This window comes from Equus caballus, chromosome 13 (assembly GCF_041296265.1).
Source record: "Equus caballus isolate H_3958 breed thoroughbred chromosome 13, TB-T2T, whole genome shotgun sequence".
Classification (NCBI taxonomy): domain Eukaryota; kingdom Metazoa; phylum Chordata; class Mammalia; order Perissodactyla; family Equidae; genus Equus; species Equus caballus.
The window spans coordinates 10,028,589-10,047,446 of NC_091696.1; the positions used below are offsets into that span (position 1 = coordinate 10,028,589).

The 18,858-nt window shown below is 54.0% G+C and overlaps 3 protein-coding genes across 23 annotated transcripts in view; 1 reads left to right on the forward strand and 2 right to left on the reverse strand.

Annotated features, from left to right (window-relative positions):
- Positions 1-2: 2 nt before the first annotated feature.
- On the reverse strand, positions 3-1,377 carry UFSP1 (UFM1 specific peptidase 1). Its single transcript, XM_070230805.1, has 2 exons — positions 1,049-1,377; positions 3-947 (listed from the first exon to the last, which is right to left on the reverse strand). The coding sequence occupies exons 1-2, from the start codon at positions 1,375-1,377 to the stop codon at positions 221-223; spliced, it is 1,056 nt and encodes a 351-aa protein (XP_070086906.1). The 3' UTR covers positions 3-220.
- ACHE (acetylcholinesterase) lies at positions 1,241-7,985 on the reverse strand. Of its 21 annotated transcripts, none has more exons than XM_070230802.1 (7): positions 6,801-6,910; positions 5,535-5,721; positions 5,088-5,235; positions 4,146-4,877; positions 3,303-3,787; positions 2,419-2,588; positions 1,241-1,581 (listed from the first exon to the last, which is right to left on the reverse strand). In XM_070230802.1, exons 3-7 carry the CDS (start codon positions 5,211-5,213, stop codon positions 1,460-1,462), a joined length of 1,635 nt encoding a protein of 544 aa, XP_070086903.1. In that variant the 5' UTR covers positions 5,214-5,235; positions 5,535-5,721; positions 6,801-6,910; the 3' UTR covers positions 1,241-1,459. The 21 variants fall into 21 exon arrangements, with proteins under 21 accessions (XP_070086903.1, XP_070086899.1, XP_070086904.1 ...); XM_070230798.1 differs by having other exon boundaries at positions 1,241-2,311; XM_070230803.1 differs by having other exon boundaries at positions 5,088-5,238.
- A 1,781-nt stretch (positions 7,986-9,766) lies between these two features.
- LOC100630790 (mucin-3B) overlaps positions 9,767-18,858 on the forward strand; it is a 97,078-nt gene continuing 87,986 nt past the window's right edge. The window contains exons 1-2 of the mRNA XM_070232571.1: positions 9,767-9,788; positions 10,902-11,046. Coding sequence (XP_070088672.1) covers positions 9,767-9,788; positions 10,902-11,046 — 167 coding nt within the window. The remainder of the gene's footprint in view (positions 9,789-10,901; positions 11,047-18,858) is intronic.

Here is an 18,858-nt window from a genome sequence, read left to right on the forward strand (position 1 = left end):
CCTGACTGACTATATATTATGTATTTCCCCAAATCTCCCCCAAATTGGCTGGGGCCATGGTTAGCTGGGTCTTGCCTCTTTATTGACCCCAAAGGGCGCAGGCTCTGCTTGGACTTCCTGTTCCTGGGGGGCCTGACATCAAGCAGCCTCTGCCTCTGAGAGGCGGGTAGGTGAATGTGTATGGGGCCAGAGACCCAGTCTCAGTTCTGGAACCTTAGCCTCAGTCCAGGGCGTGCTGTTGCTTTTTGGCGTTATGGCTGGTCAGACACAGGTTGTAGAACGAGTTGGGGTCAAAGGCTGTGCTTACCTCTCGCCAGCCCACCCACCCAGCAGTCTGCAGTTCAGTGGAGTTTTTCGGAGCACCCCAGCAGTGAGGGTCCAATACCAGGACGTAAGCTTCAGTGTCTGGCCCCAGACAGACTCCCAGCAAGGCCTTGGACTGGGCATCCGCATCGCCCCCAACCATGACAGGCCCTCCGCCCCCTGCGAAGTGGGAGTAAAGCCTCTCCAGCTCCCTCTCAAGCCCGGCTCCACGGGGCACGTGGCATAGGCGCCCCTGGGGCCCTCCGAAATGGTCGAGGCAGAGGCTGGCCTCCACACAGCCGATCCAGCTCCGGGAGCCCCGGAACCCGGGGGGCTTGTCGCCCATGTCCTCCAGGGCCGCCTGCACGGCAGCAACCCCGGGCACGCCCGCGGCCCGGCCCTCTGGCCACGAGCATAGCGTCTGTAGAGTGCGGTAGCCGCAGCCCCAGCCCCGGTCGTCCAGGCCGTCGCAGCCGTAGTGATAGTAGAGGTAGTGGCCCGAGAGGACGGCCAGGCGAGCGGGGTCGCGGCCGGGTGGGGCTAGGCCCACGTGGACGTCCTTCAGTGGCTCCAGGGTGGCGGGCGGGAACGGCGGGGACTCCGGGGAGAACTGCGGGCTCCGGCGCTTCCTCTCGGCCCCTGGTCTCGGGGTGGCGGCGGGCAGGAGAGACCCAGTCAGCAGCGGGGCGACGGCGAGCCGCAAGGCTCCCACAATGCACCGCCGCCCCCGTGCCGCCGTTCTTACTGCGCAGGCGCGAGCTCCACCTCGTGGGGCGGGGCGGCACGCGGCACGCGGCGGCGGCGGGACACGGGTGCCTGCGCCTCCCTGCGGCGAGCCGCACGTCTGCTGGCTCCGGCGCCCACCCCTCCGGTCGCTCGGCCCCGGTGGTTGAGGCATCCTGCCCTGGCCCCCGCTCCCCAGTCGCGCACACTCCAGTGGCTGTAACGGTTTATTGGCGGCCCAGAGGGGCGAAGGCACCGCGGGGGACGGGGCTCGGCCCAAGACATGCAGAGGACGGGGAGCCCCAGGGAAAAGTCGGGGTGGGCAGAGCCTCGGGCTGCTCGGTGTTCCATCCCAGCCCTTAAATAAATAGTATATACAACTAGGGGGCCGGGCGGGGCGGGCAGGGCGGGGGACGTGGGGGTCCCGCCTGGGTCACAGGTCGGAGCAGCGATCCTGCTTGCTGTAATGGTCAAACTGGTTCTTCCAGTGCACCATGTAGGAGCTCCAGCGGTGGAACTCGGCCTTCCACTGGCGCTCCGCCTCGTCCAGCGTGTCTGCGGCCAGGGCGCCCGGCAAGTGGGTGCGGGGAGGACGGAGGGAAGGTCGGGGAACGGACATGGGGGCGGGGGGCGTGAGTGCAGGGAGGACACGTGGGAAGGCGGAGAGAGGATCAGGAGGATAAGCAGCAGACAGGACCGGCGGGAGGATGAGGGTAGAGGCGGGGCCAGAGAAGGACGGCGGGAAGGAGGAGGGAAGGGGAGAAAATGACCGGAAGACAGGAACAGACGGGATCAGAAGGGGGAGGGTCCATGGGTTGGTGGGGAAAAGAGAAGAGACAGAAATGGTTGACGGTTATAGCCTCACTGGGGGGTGCTAATAGCCCCAGGTCCTCCCTGTCCCCCCAACACCAGGCTCAGGTTCCAAAGAATCATTTTATAAAAAAAGAAAATTGGCTTTTTCATTTCCATTTAAATAACAAAGGCGTGTAGGTCCCTGAGACGGGTCATAGGTCACCCCTCTATCCCTGGCCAGTTTGAGTCTCGGTTTGAGGAGGGAGGGGGCTCTGGGTCGGAGATCCCTGAGGGGGGGTCCCTTCCCCACGGTCCGACCACTCCTTAGAGGGGCCCCCTGAGGCCGGAGAGGGAAGAGGCCGTGGTCACAGCCGCGGGAGCCAGGAGAGGAGGAGGAAGAGGAGGAGAAGGAGGGGTAGGGGGAGGCCGGGCCTGGGCCTCGGGGCAGCCTCCCCGTGGGCGGGGCCTGGGCAGGTGCTGGGAGCCTCCGAGGCTGGGGGAAGAAGAGAGGGGTTACACCCGGCCGGCTCCTCCCCTCTCTCTCTCCGCGCCCCTTTTCTCCCCCGTCCTCCCAGCCCCGGCCCGCTGGTCCCTGCGTACCGGTGGCGCTGAGCAATTTGGGGAGGAAGCGGTTCCAGAAGGCGCAGGCCTGGGCGCGCAGCCCCCGCCGCACCTCCAGCGGCCGCAGGTTCAGGCTCACGTACTGCTGCGCTCCCGCCGTGTACGGTGGCCACTGCGGGGCTTTGAGCTCCCGGGGGTCATTGGGGTCCCTGCGGGAGGAAAGAGAAGGCTCAGCCTCAGGCAAGCCTGCCCCGCCCTGGGGGCTGGAGTATAGGAGGAGGCAGACTGCTTCCTGACCCATGCCCTCCTCGGCTCCATGGTGAGCCCTAGCCCCTCCCTCCCGCCACCTCTTTAACCCTTCTTTCTCTTCTCCAGTATCCCCATCATCTGGACTCTGCCCCTTCCTCCTGCCCTCCCTCTTAGTCTCTCCTCTCCCTTTCCCTCAGTTTTTCTGCTCCTTCTTTGTCTGTGCTTCTCCCATTAAAAAAATTGCTACAATTTATTGAGCCCTTACTATGCAACCGTCCTATCTCTACAAACATCACGGGTCCTTTTGACAACACCCATGCGATGTTGGATTTATTGTCCCCTTCTTCAGACAGGTAAACTGGTGTGTGTGCGTGCAGAAACGCGCACAGCTGATACTGGTCTGGTTGATCAGCTGTACAGGTCCAGCTCCTGACTCTCTCCTCGTCTATCTCTTCTCTCGGCCTCCCTCCGTCCTTGGCTCTTCAGGATCTGCCATCTCACCTGCCTTCCTTTCTGGGTCTCCTTTGTTGTGCTCGCTCCCCCTTTGTCTCCTTTCCTTTGTGAACTTACCCTCTCTCTGGCCCTTTCTGTCTGTCTCTGCTGCTTCCTCTCTCTGTTTGTCCCCTCTATGCCCCCTGGCTCCCGGAGGCCCTCCTCCCCTCAGCACTGCTGACCCTGTGCGGGCGAAGTTGGCCCAGTATCTCATCAGTCGCTGGGCAAATGTTCTCTCCTCGATGGTGTAGTTTAGCGAGGGTTCCAGGGGGAGCCCAAAGATGAACTCGATCTCGTAGCCATGGGGCACCCCCATCCAGAGGGGCCAGGAGAGTGTAGACGCACGGTGTTCAAAGATGTAGGCATAGACCCGAGCACCCTGGGCAGCCAGTCGGCCAGCCAGCTGGGCCACAGGGCACACGACGTTGTGGTCGCCCACCACGTCACTCATGGCCTCCCTCAGGCGCGCCGGGTCCTCAGGGTGCAGCCAGTCTGTATAATGCAGGACCACAGCCTCGGCAGCCAGGTCACTCGCCTGGGGGACCCCGACCCGCACCCCAGCCAGGAACTGGGCCCGGCTGATGAGAGACTCGTTGTCTTTGCTGAAGCCTGGGGCCCCGTAAACCAGAAAATAGGAGCCCTCATCCTTCACCACACCCACCAGCACCTGGGGGGACAGGATGGAGGGACGGGGGTGGGCACGGACAGACAGGCAGACAGAAACAGATGAACAGACAAAGAGCCAGAGAGATGAACAGTTATAGACCCAGAACCGTGGAGGCAGAGAGTATGAGATTGGGGAAGGGATGGAGAGAAAGAGAAAATATACCTACAATTCCTCTCCTCTTTCCCACTGACCACCCGGGGATTCAGCCCTCAGGGAGGAGGGGGTGGCCAGGGTCCCAGAAGCCAGGGGCTTTGGGAGTGGGTCTTGAGGAGCCCTCATGCCTGGGTCCCCAGGGGGAGGGGCTGCTGGGAGAACAGGCCTGGAAGAACCAGCTCCACCCGCTCCGGCCACTAGTCACCTGCAGGCTGTGGAAGTCTCCAGCATTGATGAGGGCCTCGGGCGTGTCACTGAGGAAGTCTCCGTCCACCACAGGCACAAAAGAGAAGCGGAACACGCTTTCCTGAGGCAGCACGTGCCACTCGTGGTCCACCAGGTCCTGAGCTGGCCGGGTCCGCAGGCAGGCAACCAGCTCTGTGTCATTGCCACCAGTGCCACCCAGGGGACAGCCTACGAGGCGGGCCAGCAGGGTGGCCCTGCGGCGGGCCTCGCCCACGCCCACCGTGGCCCAGGGCCCATTGGGCGCACCGCTCTGCAGCACAGCCCTGTGGAACAGGCCCCGGCTGGGTGGGGACAGCAGGTGCATGCCCACCGAGGCCGCACCTGCACTTTCCCCAAACAGAGTCACTGACGTTGGGTCCCCCCCGAAGGCGGCCACATTCTCCTGCACCCACTGCAGAGCCAGCCTCTGATCCAGCAGACCCACGTTGCCTGGGGCCTCCCGGCTCCCCGGCAGGGCCAAGAAGCCAAAGGCTCCCACCCGGTAGTTCATGGACACCAGCACAGTCCCCTCGGCCTGGGTCAGGAATCGGCCATCATACACGTCCAGGGAGGAGGCCCCGCTGTAGAAGCCACCCCCGTAGATCCAGATGAGGACAGGGGTGGGGGATGCAGGCCGGGGGTATGGTGTCCACACGTTGAGGTAGAGGCAGTCCTCGCTCAGCTCACGGTTGGGGTTCCACATCTCGGTGCCCTTGAAGCCAGGGTACAAGGTGTCCACGTATTGGTAGCAGACACTTTGGAAGGCTGTGGCGTCCAGCACCCCCGGCCAGGGCCTCTTAGGCTCTGGTGGCAGAAAGCGACGGGGGCCCACAGGTGGCTCTGCGAAGGGGATGCCCAGAAAAGCAGAGACAGGGCCCCCAGGGGCCATAAGGCGGATGCCCCGCAGCCGGCCCTCACGTACTGTCACCAGCAGCTCTGGATCCTCCGGGCCCTCAGCCTCTGCCCCTCCTCCCAGGAGGAAGAGGAGGAGAAGAAGGAGTGGGGAAGCCAGGGAGGGCGAGTGGAGGGGACACCGCGGGGGCCTCATGGCTGCCAGGGCAGGCAGGCGTCTGCTGAGAGAAAGAAAGGCAGAGGGTGAAGGTCTGAGGCTGCTAGGAGGGAGAAGATTAGGTAACTCTCTTGCCCAGGGGTTATCACTGAGCTGCAGAGGAGGTGGGGCAGGTTGGCAGAGAGGAGGAGAGAAATGGAGGGAGGGAGACAGGCAGAGACAAGGACACAGGCAGACAGGGAGAACCAAGAGGGCATAGAGATCAGGCACACACACACCCAGACAGACAAGAGCAGGGACGGTGCTGAGCCCTGCCAAGCAATACCCTCCCCTGTCCCGCAGAGGGCCCACCGCCCTCACCTCCTTCCCAGGGCTGGGTGGACTGGGTTGGGCCCAGTGTGAGCAGTGCGGGCACCAGCACCAGAGGCCGCAGTCCACACACAGGTCCCCTGACAGGGGCGGGGCCCTCACTGATGGGAGGCGCCCATGGGGGACCTTGCGGTGGCATGAAGGCACAGCCTCTCCTGCGTTGGCCAGGGCTGGGGCCCTGGGGGGTGGGTTGGGCATTCAGGGTGTGGAAGCCGCAGGTCCCAATCCTGCCGACTCCACATCCTGCGCCACCCTGCCAGGCCTCATCCACTGTCTGGCACAGCGTGCTGGTGCCAGCGGGTGGCGGTCAGCTGCGCAGCCCCCTCGCCTAGCCTCAGAGAAGAGGCTCGCCAGCCCTGGCCCCCCAGGACTCGAGCCCCCGTCCGTCCGATGCTGCGAGGCACGCTGCCGCCAGCGGGGGGCAGTAGAGACCGAGAAAAGGACGGCGCTCCCCGCCCCGAGTCCAGGAGCCTGCAACTTGGGGTGGGGGTCTGGGGGCTCGCGGGCATCGCAGGAGGGTCTGAAGGGCGAGCCGGGACGCCTGTGTTCTCGGAGCTCCGGAGATCCCCGGCTGCAGGGGCGGGGGCGCTATTTTTGGGCAGCAGCTGCTGCGGTTCCGGCATCTCCAGCCAAGGGATCAAAATTCCCCGGGTCGGAACTCCCCCCTCTGCCGGTGGTCACCCCTCACCCAGCCCCCGCCGCCCTGAGCTGGGGTGGTGGTGCTGGAGATTAACTAGGGAACCCGAGTGGGGCTAATTATAACTCGGGGCTTCCGCTGAGCCTCCCCTTCCCAAAAAATAGAGACGGAGTCCCCGCGTAAGGGGGACGCCTGGGCCTCGGAGGGGGCTTCGGCTGGGCGCTGCGCAGGGGCGCTGGGCGCGCGGGATCCGGGGGGGCCCAGCCCGGCGCCAAGAACCTGCGCAGCTCGGGTGCCGCCCTAAGCAGGGCGAGTCTTCCAGTGGCCCCACACTTGGGTGCGAGCGGGGAAGGGGCGCTCGGGGGTCCCGACAGGAATTCGAGAGGAGAGGCGGCGGCCGGCCCTGCGGGGTGCCGGCTCCCGCGCGGGCGACCGTAAGGATGCGGCGGCGAGGGAAGAGTTAAGGATGAGTGTGGGGCGGCGGGGGGCGTCGCTGGGCAGGCCCGGGGCACGGTGGGCGTCCCGTTTGGGGGCCTGGATCTCTCGGGGAGCGCAGCGTCCCTCGGACGCGGAACGGGCCGCGGGCCGGGGGAGGGCCCCGGGCGGGGCGGGAGACTCACCTGAGGCGGCCGAGCCGGGCCGGGCCGGGCCGCGCCGGGAGCTGGAGGCGGCCGATGTTCCCCGGCGCAGGCTGAGCCGACTCTGACAGCCGCCGCCTCCGGCCCCCCGCACACACCCCCTCCGGGCCGCACCGCGCCCCCGCCCGCCCCCGTCCACTGTCTCCGCCCCCGCCCCTCCCCGCCTCCCGGGCCGCCACCTCCCCTCCCTCTCCCTCCCTCGGAGCCCAGACCCAGAGACCCCGGGGCCCAGAAGGACTCCAGTGACAGACGCCGACAGACGGACAGACCCGCGGTGACAGACGAGACCGAGAGACCCGCAGCGGCGGAGCAGACGCCCACAGTGACAGACGGACAGAAGCCCACGGAGACAGACGCACGCAGACGGCCTCATGCAGTGACAGCCACAGACAAACGCAGTGACCGGCTTTCACAGACGGACGGACACACTCAGACACACTGACAGCCTCTGTCGGGGCTGGGTGGGGGGGGGCCGAATAAATGAGCATCCCTGGCCACGACACAGCAGGGGTGGCATGGGAGGACCCCCTCAGGGGTCCGGGTGGCACTGGTGGAGAAAAGGTGACGTGGGACACTCCTGGGGCCGAGGGCACACCTGTGGGAATGAAGATATGGACATGAGATCACGAGTGGAAATGAAGGGGGCCCTCGTGGAAGGAGACCCCGGGGAAGGGAGAGGTGACTCTGGGACACCCGAGAAGGCAGGCCACCGTGGTGGCACGCGCACCGCTGCGGGGCGAGGCCGCATTCCGCCGCCCGCCGCAATGGAAACTTCCGGAACCCCCGCGGGTGGGTTTGCGCTGGTTCCCTGATGGGTGACCTCGGACTTTCGTCACCCGGGTCCGGTCAGGGCATGACATCACCAGGCCAGGCTCTCATTGGACGCCGCGACCGGCAGGTGGGAGCGGCCTGGCTCTGGCGCCCCCAGCCTGCTCCGAGGGGCCTGGGTGCACGGACCCCCACCTCCCACCCTCCAGGGGGACACCGATGGGGACGATGCGGCCGCAGCGGCGTCTCCACGCCCGAGGGGAGGGTGGCAAGTGTGCAGGGCGTGCCCGCGCGCGGGCGCCGCGCCGAACGACCTCCTGCTCCCGGGGCGGCCGGCTCGCCAGCCCGTGGCCCGCTGCTGGGGAGATCGGCCGGGCGGGCGAGCGTCGGGGCATGCGTGCGCGCGTGCGGCCGTGCGGGGCGCTGCGTGGGGCGGGCGCGCGCACGCTCCCTGGCCGCCGTGAGCCCCGCGGCGCCCCCGACCCGCGTTCCCCGCCGAGAGGGCGCGGAGAGTCCGCGGACTCGAGGTCTCGCGGAGGGTCGCGGGGTCGCCGGAATCCGGAGACGTGCCCGGCCCTGGGCCGCGCGTCCGGCTCTCCAAGCTGGGCGTCCCCCATCCCGCCCCGCAGGAACTGGGCCCCGCAGGCCCGGGGACCCCGGTGGGTCCGCGTGCCTCTCACGGGCGGCGGCCGCCAGGTGGCGCCGTAGGCAGCCTCTCCGGCCTCGTGGACTGGGATGGGGCGGGGACGTTGCGGAGACGAGCCCAGCCGTCTATTCCCACCGTTTCCGCGTGCACTCTCCAGGCACCCCAGATCCCCTGCTTGGACGCGGAGGTTCCCTGCATCCGGCCTTCAGCGTCCTGGCCCGACTGGTTGAGAGCGCGCCGCTGATCTGACTACGTCCCCAGCCCCGCTCCCTGAAGAGCAGGCGAAAGGGCTGTGGGCGGGGGTAGGGGATGGAAAACTGGACAGTCTTGTGTTGCTGCGGGAGAAGAGGATCTGAGGCAGGTTTCTCAGCGTGGTAATTATGAATTGTTAGAAAGCTGAAAACAGACTATCAATGAGTGAACAGAGGCCTACCCCAGTCCCAAGGCTGTAGGGACTTTTGACCCGTAAAGGCCCTGGAAGTGATGGGGGCTTGCCTCCCTGTCTCTCTCCAAAAGGGGCTGTACGATGCAGGCACCTCGCGTGACTCCTCTAATCAGGAGTTCCCAGGCTGTACCATGGAGATAGACCGGGCAGGGACAGCTTCTAGCCCAGGATTATCATGAACTAGTAATAGCTTAGAAGGTGATGGGGGCATCCATGGGAGGTGAGGACAAGGTGGGTTGTGGAGCCTTCTGAAGCCAGTCAGAACTTTGCACATGCTTTTCGGGGGTGGGGGGTATGGCTATGGAAGGTCAGCCAGCAGGAGAGGGAGGGGGAGCTCCCAAGATGCTTGAGTGTCTGGGGCAGGAAGAGGATGCAACCATTTATGTCACTACCCTCCTCCCCATTCCCCAGGCATGAGGAGATGGGAGGAAGGGCAGGCAGGACCGTTAGGGGGGTAGATTGGGATCCGAGGAGGGTGTCCCACTCCGGGAGCCCCAGATGTACTTCCCCAGGCCCTGAGTCAGGGAGGGGTCAGTTGGATGTCCCGTCAGATGAATCTGCAAGTCCGCACGGAGTCCTGGGGCATGCAGGCCTGTGTCTGCGAGGTAGGTGCTGCAGAAGGAGGCCAGGGGCTCTGCAGGTGCACGCAGCTCTGGGAGATGTGCTGAGGCGCCACGGTTGTCTTCAGCCTGCAGTTTGTCCCAGGATTGTGAGGATGGACGAGACCATGCAGATTGTGTCTCCAGCTCAGAGAGTTTTTAAATTAGCAGGGGGACCACTCGAGAGAGCCAGGATAAAGGGTACGGGTGCTGGGAGGTCCACAGGGCGTTGGAGTAAGCTCTGGACTGGAAGGTCCTGAGTCCTGCATTCTTGCCCAGTGCGCTGCTGACTGGCAGTGAGACCTCTTGGGAGTCATGCTCCTTGTCTGGGCCTCAGTTTCCCCACTTGTGAAATGGAGGATTGAACTTGGGCGTATGTCAGAGTCACAGGGGCCACTCAGAGGGGCTGATCCATTTGGGGTTGGGGGGTCCGTAAGTCTGTCCTTTTATTGTCATCAGTGCAGTCGCATGAGGGTGGCCTGAGGACCCCATGAAGAAAAATGGTGGGCCAGGTACCCCTGAGGTCAGTCCAAACTGACCTCCTGAGGGCCAGCCGGCTGTGTGGGTCAGCAGGAGGTGCTGTGAGCAGTCAGTGGGTACAAGAACTAACGGGGACACCTCTGGCCACAAAGGGAGATGGACAAAGATTTGAACCTGTTCTTAAAAATGGATAGAATTTCCAAGAACGATTCCTCTTTTTACCTTCAGCCTCGCCCAATCCTTTGTCCACACAAGGACTTTGCCTGTCTAGCCATGACACCTTTCCCTACAGGGTCCAACACAGTAACCTCCCAGATGTCCTCTGTGACCCCATTACAGGGATGTCCCTGAGTCTTGCATTTCTTCTTTTGCCACGTCTGTTTATCCAGGAGTACATCTGCCACCAGTCTGCCAGTTCTGCTTCACTTGCATCTCTGTCTCCCGCCTTTGCCAACACAGGGAATGCCTATTTCTATTACAGTCCTTGCCCCGCCTTTGCCAATAAAAAGGATTCTCGTCTCCTCTGTTTATTGGTTGTGATTCAGTTCAGCTCTGTGAGACAGAAAACCAAACAATAATGGCTTGAATGAAATCTTACACTCAAGAAACCCAGAAGTAGGCCATGCAGGGTTGGCAGGGTGCCCTCGATGTCAGGGACCAGCTTCCTTTAGACAGAATTTTTGTTAGTTAACTGTCTTCAGCACGTAGCTCCCACTGCATGGTGTAACATGGTTGCTGGAGCATCAGCCATCGCATCTGCATTCCAGCCAGCAGGAAGGAGGTAGGATTGAAGAAGGGCATCGCTCCTCCTTTGAGGGACATTTCTTGGAAATCACACACACAGCGCTTCGGCTTAGAGCCCACTGGCCAGAACTTAATCCTCAGGTCATCACTAGCTATGCAGGAGGTTCAGAGATGTAGTCTTTGTTCTGGATAACTGTGTACTTACCTAAAATTTGGCTGTCCTAAGACTGAGGAAGAAGAGGGAGCAGATGCTGGGGGCTAGCCCGTTGTCCATCACACCACGTGATGCCTTCCTTTGCCGCTGTCAGCGCAGGGCTGAAACACATTTCTAAAATGTTGCAACTCAGGGATGACGCCTCCTGCTTCCAATTTCTGTGTCTTGTGACCTGGGCTCCCCCCAGCTGCTTCTGCACGGACACGCATTGGTTCTCGGGTCGTGCTGCGGTGGCCGTCCGCTGGAGGGCGCTGGGCGGGAGCCTCGGCGCTGCTGCGGCCGCTGCTGCTGCGGGTGGTGGCGCTGAGCGTCTTCGTCGCGCGCTCGCGGAGGTGGGGCGGCCCAGGCGGAAGCTCGGGAGCGCGGTGATGCGGAGGGTGGCACCGGGGTCCAGGATGCGGCGGCCCTGCCCTGACCGCGCAGCCTGCCTGACATGGGTGCTCCCACCATCCCGGTGCGCAGAGCAGGGCACGGGCAGTGGTTCAGGTCAAGGGTGACCTCGGGGGCTGCCCCCACCTAAGGCTGGAGGGCGCCTGCTGAGGCCACTGCCCCAAATCCCATAAAGCGGGCTCGTTGACCTGCAGCGTTGGGAGCCTGAGCCATGCCCGGGACTTTCCTCTCCGCTCCTTACCCCTTCCTGTGACCCTTTCTGAAGGTTGGCCTAAAATTCCTACTTAATCCAAGTGACACCATTTCACATGATTCCTCCTCAGACTCATTTGTCCATCCTGTTTGCACCTTTTTCTCTTTTGCTAGTTTTGAGCATTTCACAATTTTTACCCTGTCTCTGGATAGTCTCATTCTACCACCCCCCCGCCCCCAATTCTGCTAAATATTGAACCAGTTTACAGTAATCCCCATGCAATTCATCAAATATCCTTTGCTTATTCTCACCCCCTTTCTAGCTGGGGGTAGGGTGGAGGGGGGGTTTCACATCCTTGCACTCTGTTTGATTAAGTATAGACAACAGTATCCTTCTCTGTTGATTTCCGCCCCTGGACTGTAATGGTTCTGGAGCGAGTGAAATTCGTAATTTAATTCACAGGGATTTATTTAGGCCTTGTTATCATTCATCTGCCGTGGTGTCAGAACCCTGTAGGAACTCAGCATCCTGGAGTATGACTCAGCACCCACCTGACAGGGTCCCTGGCATGCCGACAGGCTGCCTGCTCAGATCCTGGTTTCACACCAGCTTGGCTCCAGCCAACCCCGGTGCTGGTTTTAGTTTAGATGTTAGCAGTGTATCTTGGATGATCTCTTGGGAACAGCTGGCAAGGTCGCACTAGGTACTGTTTATGTTTGACGCCCAGAGAGCTCCTGAAAACGTTCCCAGCTGCCCCGGGCTGCCCTGCAGGTGTCAGCCAGCCCATGAGAACCATTCCAAAGCAGAGTTCCTCCGTTGAACCTGGCTGTGGTTCCATAGTCACCAAGCATGGGACACAGGAGTGGTGCAGAGGCTGGGAGGGCCTGTCTGGGACCCCGCACCTTGCCTGGGACAGTGCAGGCTGGCTGCCAGGTTGGCTGGGTGGCCAGTGGTCCTGTAGACAGCTGAGCCCTGAGGTGAATGTCCGCAATATCGGGGACATCAGGGTGGAGTTGGTGAGATGCCCAGATGCAGAGTTACTTCCACATTGGCATTTCCTGGGGGCCTGTTTGCCAGCCACTGGCCTGAACGCTCTCTCTACGTCATCTCGTTGAATTCTCACGACACTCCAATGGGGTAACGCCCTATTAGCTTGACAACTTTACAGCCTGGAAGCTGACACACCTTTTGCTTACTTTCATCGCCTGGTAACAGTAGAGGCCCTGGACTTTGGAGGAGAACTCCGGCCTGCGATGGGCTTGATGTGCTTCGCAGCCACTCAGCTCTTCTGTAACTTCCAGAAAATTAACTTCTAGAGTCCAGGAAATGAAAAGAGGTGGGTCTCAAGTCACAGGTCAGTGTTATTTGAACAGTTCACGAATTTGTAAAATTCAAAAGCTATAAAGTGTGAAGCCCGAGGCACCCAGTTCTTATCCCTAGAACAAAGGTTCTGTTGGTCGTGTGGCGTTTATTAGCAACAGATACTCTTCTGCCCCCAACTCGCATTTGTCTGTAAATTGTAGCATCCTATACACACTCTCCTTCTGCACTTTGACTTTTTTTTTTAACCTAACAATTATCTTAGGGATAATTCCAAACTGATATACAGACTTCTTCATTTTTTAAATTTTCTTTCTTTTTAATGAAAAGCTGCATACTTTACATTGCATGGATGTAACACAATTTAATTCATCCTCCACTACGGGACATTTAAATTGCTTTCAGTTCCTTGCCGTTACAAACCTTGTACATGAACCATTTTGCAGTGTTGCAAGTATATCCTGTATATACAAATATATTCTTAGACTTGTGTTTCTGGGTCATTATTTCCAGTAATCTATGAAGTTACTGGTTGCCTAGAGTATTGCCAATACAGCCTGTCACAATTTTATTAAAAAGATCGTAGCTTATTTAAGAGGTGAATGGTGTTTCTGTAAAGCTTAATTTGCATTTCTCTTATTATGAGTGAGTTTGAGCATCTTTTCATGTGTTTAACGGCCCCCATTTTTCTGTTTTCCAATTTCTTAAGTTCTGCTTCTATCTTTATTAACTTCTTCCTTCTGCTTTTCTTAGGTTTATTTTAGTGTTTCAGAACTTCTGGAGTTGTATGTTTAATTTATTTTCATTCTTTCTTATTTATTGATATAATTAATGCTATGAATTTTCCTATGAGCATTGTATTTAGCTGTATTCTTTTTATTATTTCTGTTTTCTAGATGTTCTGTAATTTTGGTTTATACCTCCTCTTTGTCTCAAGACTTTTTAAGAAAGAGTTTTTAATTTCCAAGTGATAGGGTTTATTTTTTAATGGATTCGCTACTAATTTCTAGGTTTATTGAATTCTGATGAGAGAATGTTTTTCGCACTGCCGTATTTCATTGAATCTAAGATATTATAGTTGTCAGATGTGTCATTATTTTATTTTTAAATTGAGAAAATTTTTAGCTTTTTCTTTTGAAATAGTTTCAGGTTTACAGAAATGTTGCAAAAATAGCAGAGAGAGTTCCTATATATCTTCGTCCAGCTTCCCTAAGGTTAACATCTTACATCAACAGAGTACAATAATCAAAACTAGGAAATGAACACTGATACAATACTGTGGAAAAATCTACAGACCTCATTCAACTTTTGCCAGTTGTTTTATTACTGTCCTATTTTTGCTGCAAGAGCCTGTCCAGGACCACATAGTCTATTGAGTTGTCGTGTCTCCTGAAGCTCCTCCAGTTTAGACGGTTCCTCAGTCTTTCTTGGTCTTTCATGACCTGGACACATTTGAAGAACACTGGCCCGTTACTTTGTAGAATGTCCCTCAGTTTATGTTTGTCTGATATTTCCTCATCAGTAAATTAAGGTTACCTACTTTTGGCCAGAATACTGCAGAAGTGACCTTGTGCCCTTCACGGTACATCATTTCAGGAGGTACAGGATGTTGCTATGACTTATTCACTTGGTTAGGGAGGTGTCTGCCAGATTTCTCAACTGTAAAGTTACAATTTTTCCCTTTGCAATTAATAAGTATCACTATATTATTTGAATGCCACTAAGAAAGAAAAAAGGTGTTGCCAATGACAAATGTAAGACACAGTCAATTGTAAGATGGACACACTTTAGAGACATCAACAGGTGAAAAAAACATATACCTTAGAACTAATGAAATACTGTATAATTCTTCTTTTGGGAATGTGTTTTCTCTTCTGGTCTGATGCATGGTAAAGTTTGTGACTGTCCCATTGGACCTGCAAAAGTGATCTATTCTCTGTTTGCAGGATACAGAATTCGCTATATTGATCAATTAGATTGGCCTCACTGTGTTATTTAGGCTTTTTGTGTTCTATGAAACCCTTTCTATATTCATTTCTTTTTTGGCCATTTGATTTATCATGGGCTGAGAGAGATGAATTAAAGTTTTTTATTACTCATCTGTTTCTATCTATTTCTTCTTATATTTTGTATAGGTTTAGATATAAAAATGTTGATGCTTTGCAAATTGGTGCATAGATAGTCATAACTGTCATGTCTTCATTGTGAATTGTACATCCTGTCATTAAAAAGCGTCTTTTGTGATACCCAAACCACAATCCATAGAAGACAAAAATTGATAAATTTGCCTTTGTCAAAATTAAAAACTTTCGCTCAGTGAGAGACACAGTTAAGAGAATGAAATGACAAACTATAAAATGGGAGAAAATATTTACAAATCACATATCTGACAAGGGACTTGTATTCAGAATATATAAAGAACTCTCAAAATTCAACCATAAGAAAACAAACAACCCAATTAAAAAATGAGTAAAAGGTTTGAACAGACACTTCACCAAAGAGGATACAGATGGTAAATAAGAATGTCAAAAGATGTTTGACATCGTCAGTCATTAAGGAAATGCAAACTAAAGCCCCAATGAAATACCGTTACACACCTATGAGAGTGGCTGAAATGGAAAAAGTCCTGACACTTGGTAAAGTGGTGATGGGGATGCAGAGCAAAGAGAACTCCTGTGCCTTGCTGCTGGGAGTGCAAAATGCCACAGCCACTCTGGAGAACAGCTTGGAAGTTTCTTACCAAGTAAACATACACTCACCTTATTACTCAGCAATCACTCTCCTGGGTATTTACACTTACAGATGTGAAAATTTCAGTTCATACAGAAAGGCCACAAATTGGAAATAATCCAAATGTCCATGCAGTGGTGAATGAATAAACAAACTGTGGTACATCCACCCATGGAATAATAGTCAGCAATGAAGAGGAATGAGCTATGGATACACCAGTAACTAGGACGCATCTCAAAGGCAGTATTCTGAATGAGAGCAGCCAATCTCAAAAGACCCATTTAGATGACATCCTCAAAGAGACAGAAGGACAGGGACAGCGGACAGATCAGTAGTTTTCAGAAGTTGGCGTAGGAGGACGGGGCGACGATAATGAGAGAGCATGAGGGAGGCTTTGGGACCGATAGAACTGTTTTGTGTCCTGATTGTGGTGGTGGCTGCATGAATCTATGCACGTGTTAAAATTCATTGCACTGGACAGCAGAAAATCAATTTTACTGTAAGATAATTTAAACAGTAAAATAGAACAAATTTTAATGAGTCAAAACTTAGTTGACTAGAAACCCTTAGAATTTGCCACCTCTCTTTCTGCTAAATATAACAATTAATTAAAATGTTTGGATTTGATACTTTATGCATTTTGTGGCTTACTCTGTGATCTCATTTTGGGTGGGGAAACTTGGCATATTTTAACTGTATGCTTATTTCGGGTTTCATTTAATCTGAGGTGAGCAACAGATGGAAGCATCTTAAAATATAAAATTGTAGGTGCAGGTTAGCAATTTCTACACTTGCACACAAGTTGCACAGGTTACCAGAGCAATGCTAAACAAATGTTCTTCTGTGGGGTTTCTGTTTAATTTTTTTAAAAAATTATTTTATTGAGGTCGTATTGTCTTATAACATTGTGTAAATTTCCAGAGTTGTTTGATTTTTAATTTAGAAATGATTCTAAGGCATGGCAAATAAGATTAAAAATGAAATTGTACAGTATTATGTTACATCTCAATGTAATTTAAATGGGAGAATTGTAACCAGGATATACTTCAGTCCTTGGATTTTTCTGGCAGTCTTTTGCGTTGCAACTATGTGTGTGAATCAACATACTGGATCTTTGCTATTTTCAAAACACTGTGCTCTAATTGCCAGGCACAGAGTGCTGGCAGACAGATGGCTAGCATCATTATCCTTGAATGCCTGGCAGGCAGTCCAAAGAAAAATAATCAAAACTGATAGAAAGGAATTGAGGAATAAAAGAATTTTTTTAAAAGAATAAATAAATATTATGACCCTTGCTCTCTTCTTGTTTGCATCTGCCTAGTAAATTTTGGCTCTCGTTTCATTTGGAACCTTTCTGAATCCCTTTGTCTTTGATGTGACTTTTTGTATACAGCAGAGTTGGGTTTCCCTTTGTGTGTCAATGTTGAAGTCTTAAAAAAGTAGGTGAGCTTAGCTCATTTTCTTTTATTTATAAGACAGCTGTGTTGGGTTTTTTTCTCATATTTTTTCCCTGTGCTTTCTGTTTTATAACTTAAAAACGCCTTCGTTGTGTGGACTCTGCTTTCTTTTGTGTATGTTTCTTCTGATAATTCAGGATGTTTAAATTTTCTTACTAGTGGCTACTGTTATAGAATATATAACTAATACTAGATGTGTAATTCTATTTCTTTAGGAACTGATTCCCTGCTAGGAGCAATAATGAGATCAACATACTTTCTTTCTTCTGTCTTCCTCTCCCCCTCCATGATTTGATTTTAATATCTTTCTTATTGACCTTGGTACTGTTAAATATTTTTATAAGTTTATTACTTGATTGATCAGCTTAAATATCTATAAAGCCCCAGCTGTAAAACGTGAGGATATCAGCATACTTGAACATCCTCCTGTCTTCTTCCCCTGCTCCCCTCTCAATTCACGATACGTATTATTTTTAGGTTGTTAGGTTTTATAACGCACACATTGTCTTTCTCGTGTGTGTGTGAGGAAGACTGGCCCTGAGCTAACATCTGTGCCCATCTTCCTCTATTTTGTATGCAGGACGCCGCCTGATACACTCATCAGCGTAGTCTGATGAGCAGAGCTAGGTCCTCCCCCGGGATCCAAACCTGTGAACCCCGGGCCGAGGAAGCAGAGTGTGTGAACTGAACTTAACCACGACGCCACTGGGCCGACCCCCACGTTGTCTTTTAACCACAGTCCTCATATTGTTTGTAATCTTATGTTATCACTTAGAGAGACTCAATGATCAGAGTCAATAGTTTTTCCATTCATCTCTTGGTTGACTGAACTTTTTCTTTTAGTATTTTTTCCTTTCAAAAAGGGCTCATGAGAGCAATATTTTCTAGGTTTTTTTTTACATTTATTGATTGAGATATAGTATAAAATTCACCCTTTTCAAGTGTACAATTGAGTGGCTTTTAGCATATTTACAAAGTCGTGCAGCCATCACAACTATCTTTCTATCTCTATCGATTTGCCTATTCTGGACTTTCCGTACAAATGGAATCACACAATATATGGCCTTCGTGTTTGCCTTCTTTCACTTAGCATATGTTTCCAAGGTTTATCCATGCTGTAGCGTGTATCAGAACTTCGTTTCTTTTTGGCTGAGTAATATTCCATTGTATGGCTATACCACATTTTATTTATCCATTCATCAAATGCTGGACATTTTGACTGGGTTCCACTTTTTGGCTGTTATAAATAATGCTGCTATGAGCGTTCATGTACAAGTGTTTGTGTGGACACATGTTTTAAATTCTCTTGGATATATGTTTAGGGGTGGAATTGCTAAGTCATGTGGTAACTGTGTATTTAACTCTTTGAGAAACTGCCAAATTCTTTTCTACATCAACTGAACCATTTTACGTTCATGTCAGCAATGGATGACAATTCTAATTTCTCCCTATCCTCGCCAGCACTGGTTATTGTCCATCTCTTTGATTATAGCCATCCTAGTGGGTGTGAAGTAGTATTATGTGATTTCAATTTGCATTTCCCTAATAACTGATGATGTTGAGCATCTTTTCATGTGCTTATTGGCTATTTGTGTATCTCCTTTGAAGAAAGGTCTATTTAAATCCTTTCCCTATTTTAAAATTCAGTGCTTTTTTTTTTTTAAAGATTTTATTTTTTTTCCTTTTTCTCCCCAAAGCCCCCCAATACCTAGTTGTATATTCTTCATTGTGGGTCCTTCTAGTTGTGGCATGTGGGACGCTGCCTCAGCATGGTTTGATGAGCAGTGCATGTCCGCGCCCAGGATTCGAACCAACGAAATACTGGGCCGCCTGTGGTGGAGCGCACAATCTTAACCACTCGGCCACGGGGCCAGCCCCTGCTTTATTTTTTTTATTGTTGAGTTGTAAGTGTTCTTTGTGTATACCAGATACTAGCACTTATCAGATATCTGATGTGCGAATATTTTCTTCCAATTTGTGGATCATCTTTTCACTTTCTTGATAATGTCCTATCAAGATATTGTTGAAAGAAGTATTCTTTCTCTGTCGACTTT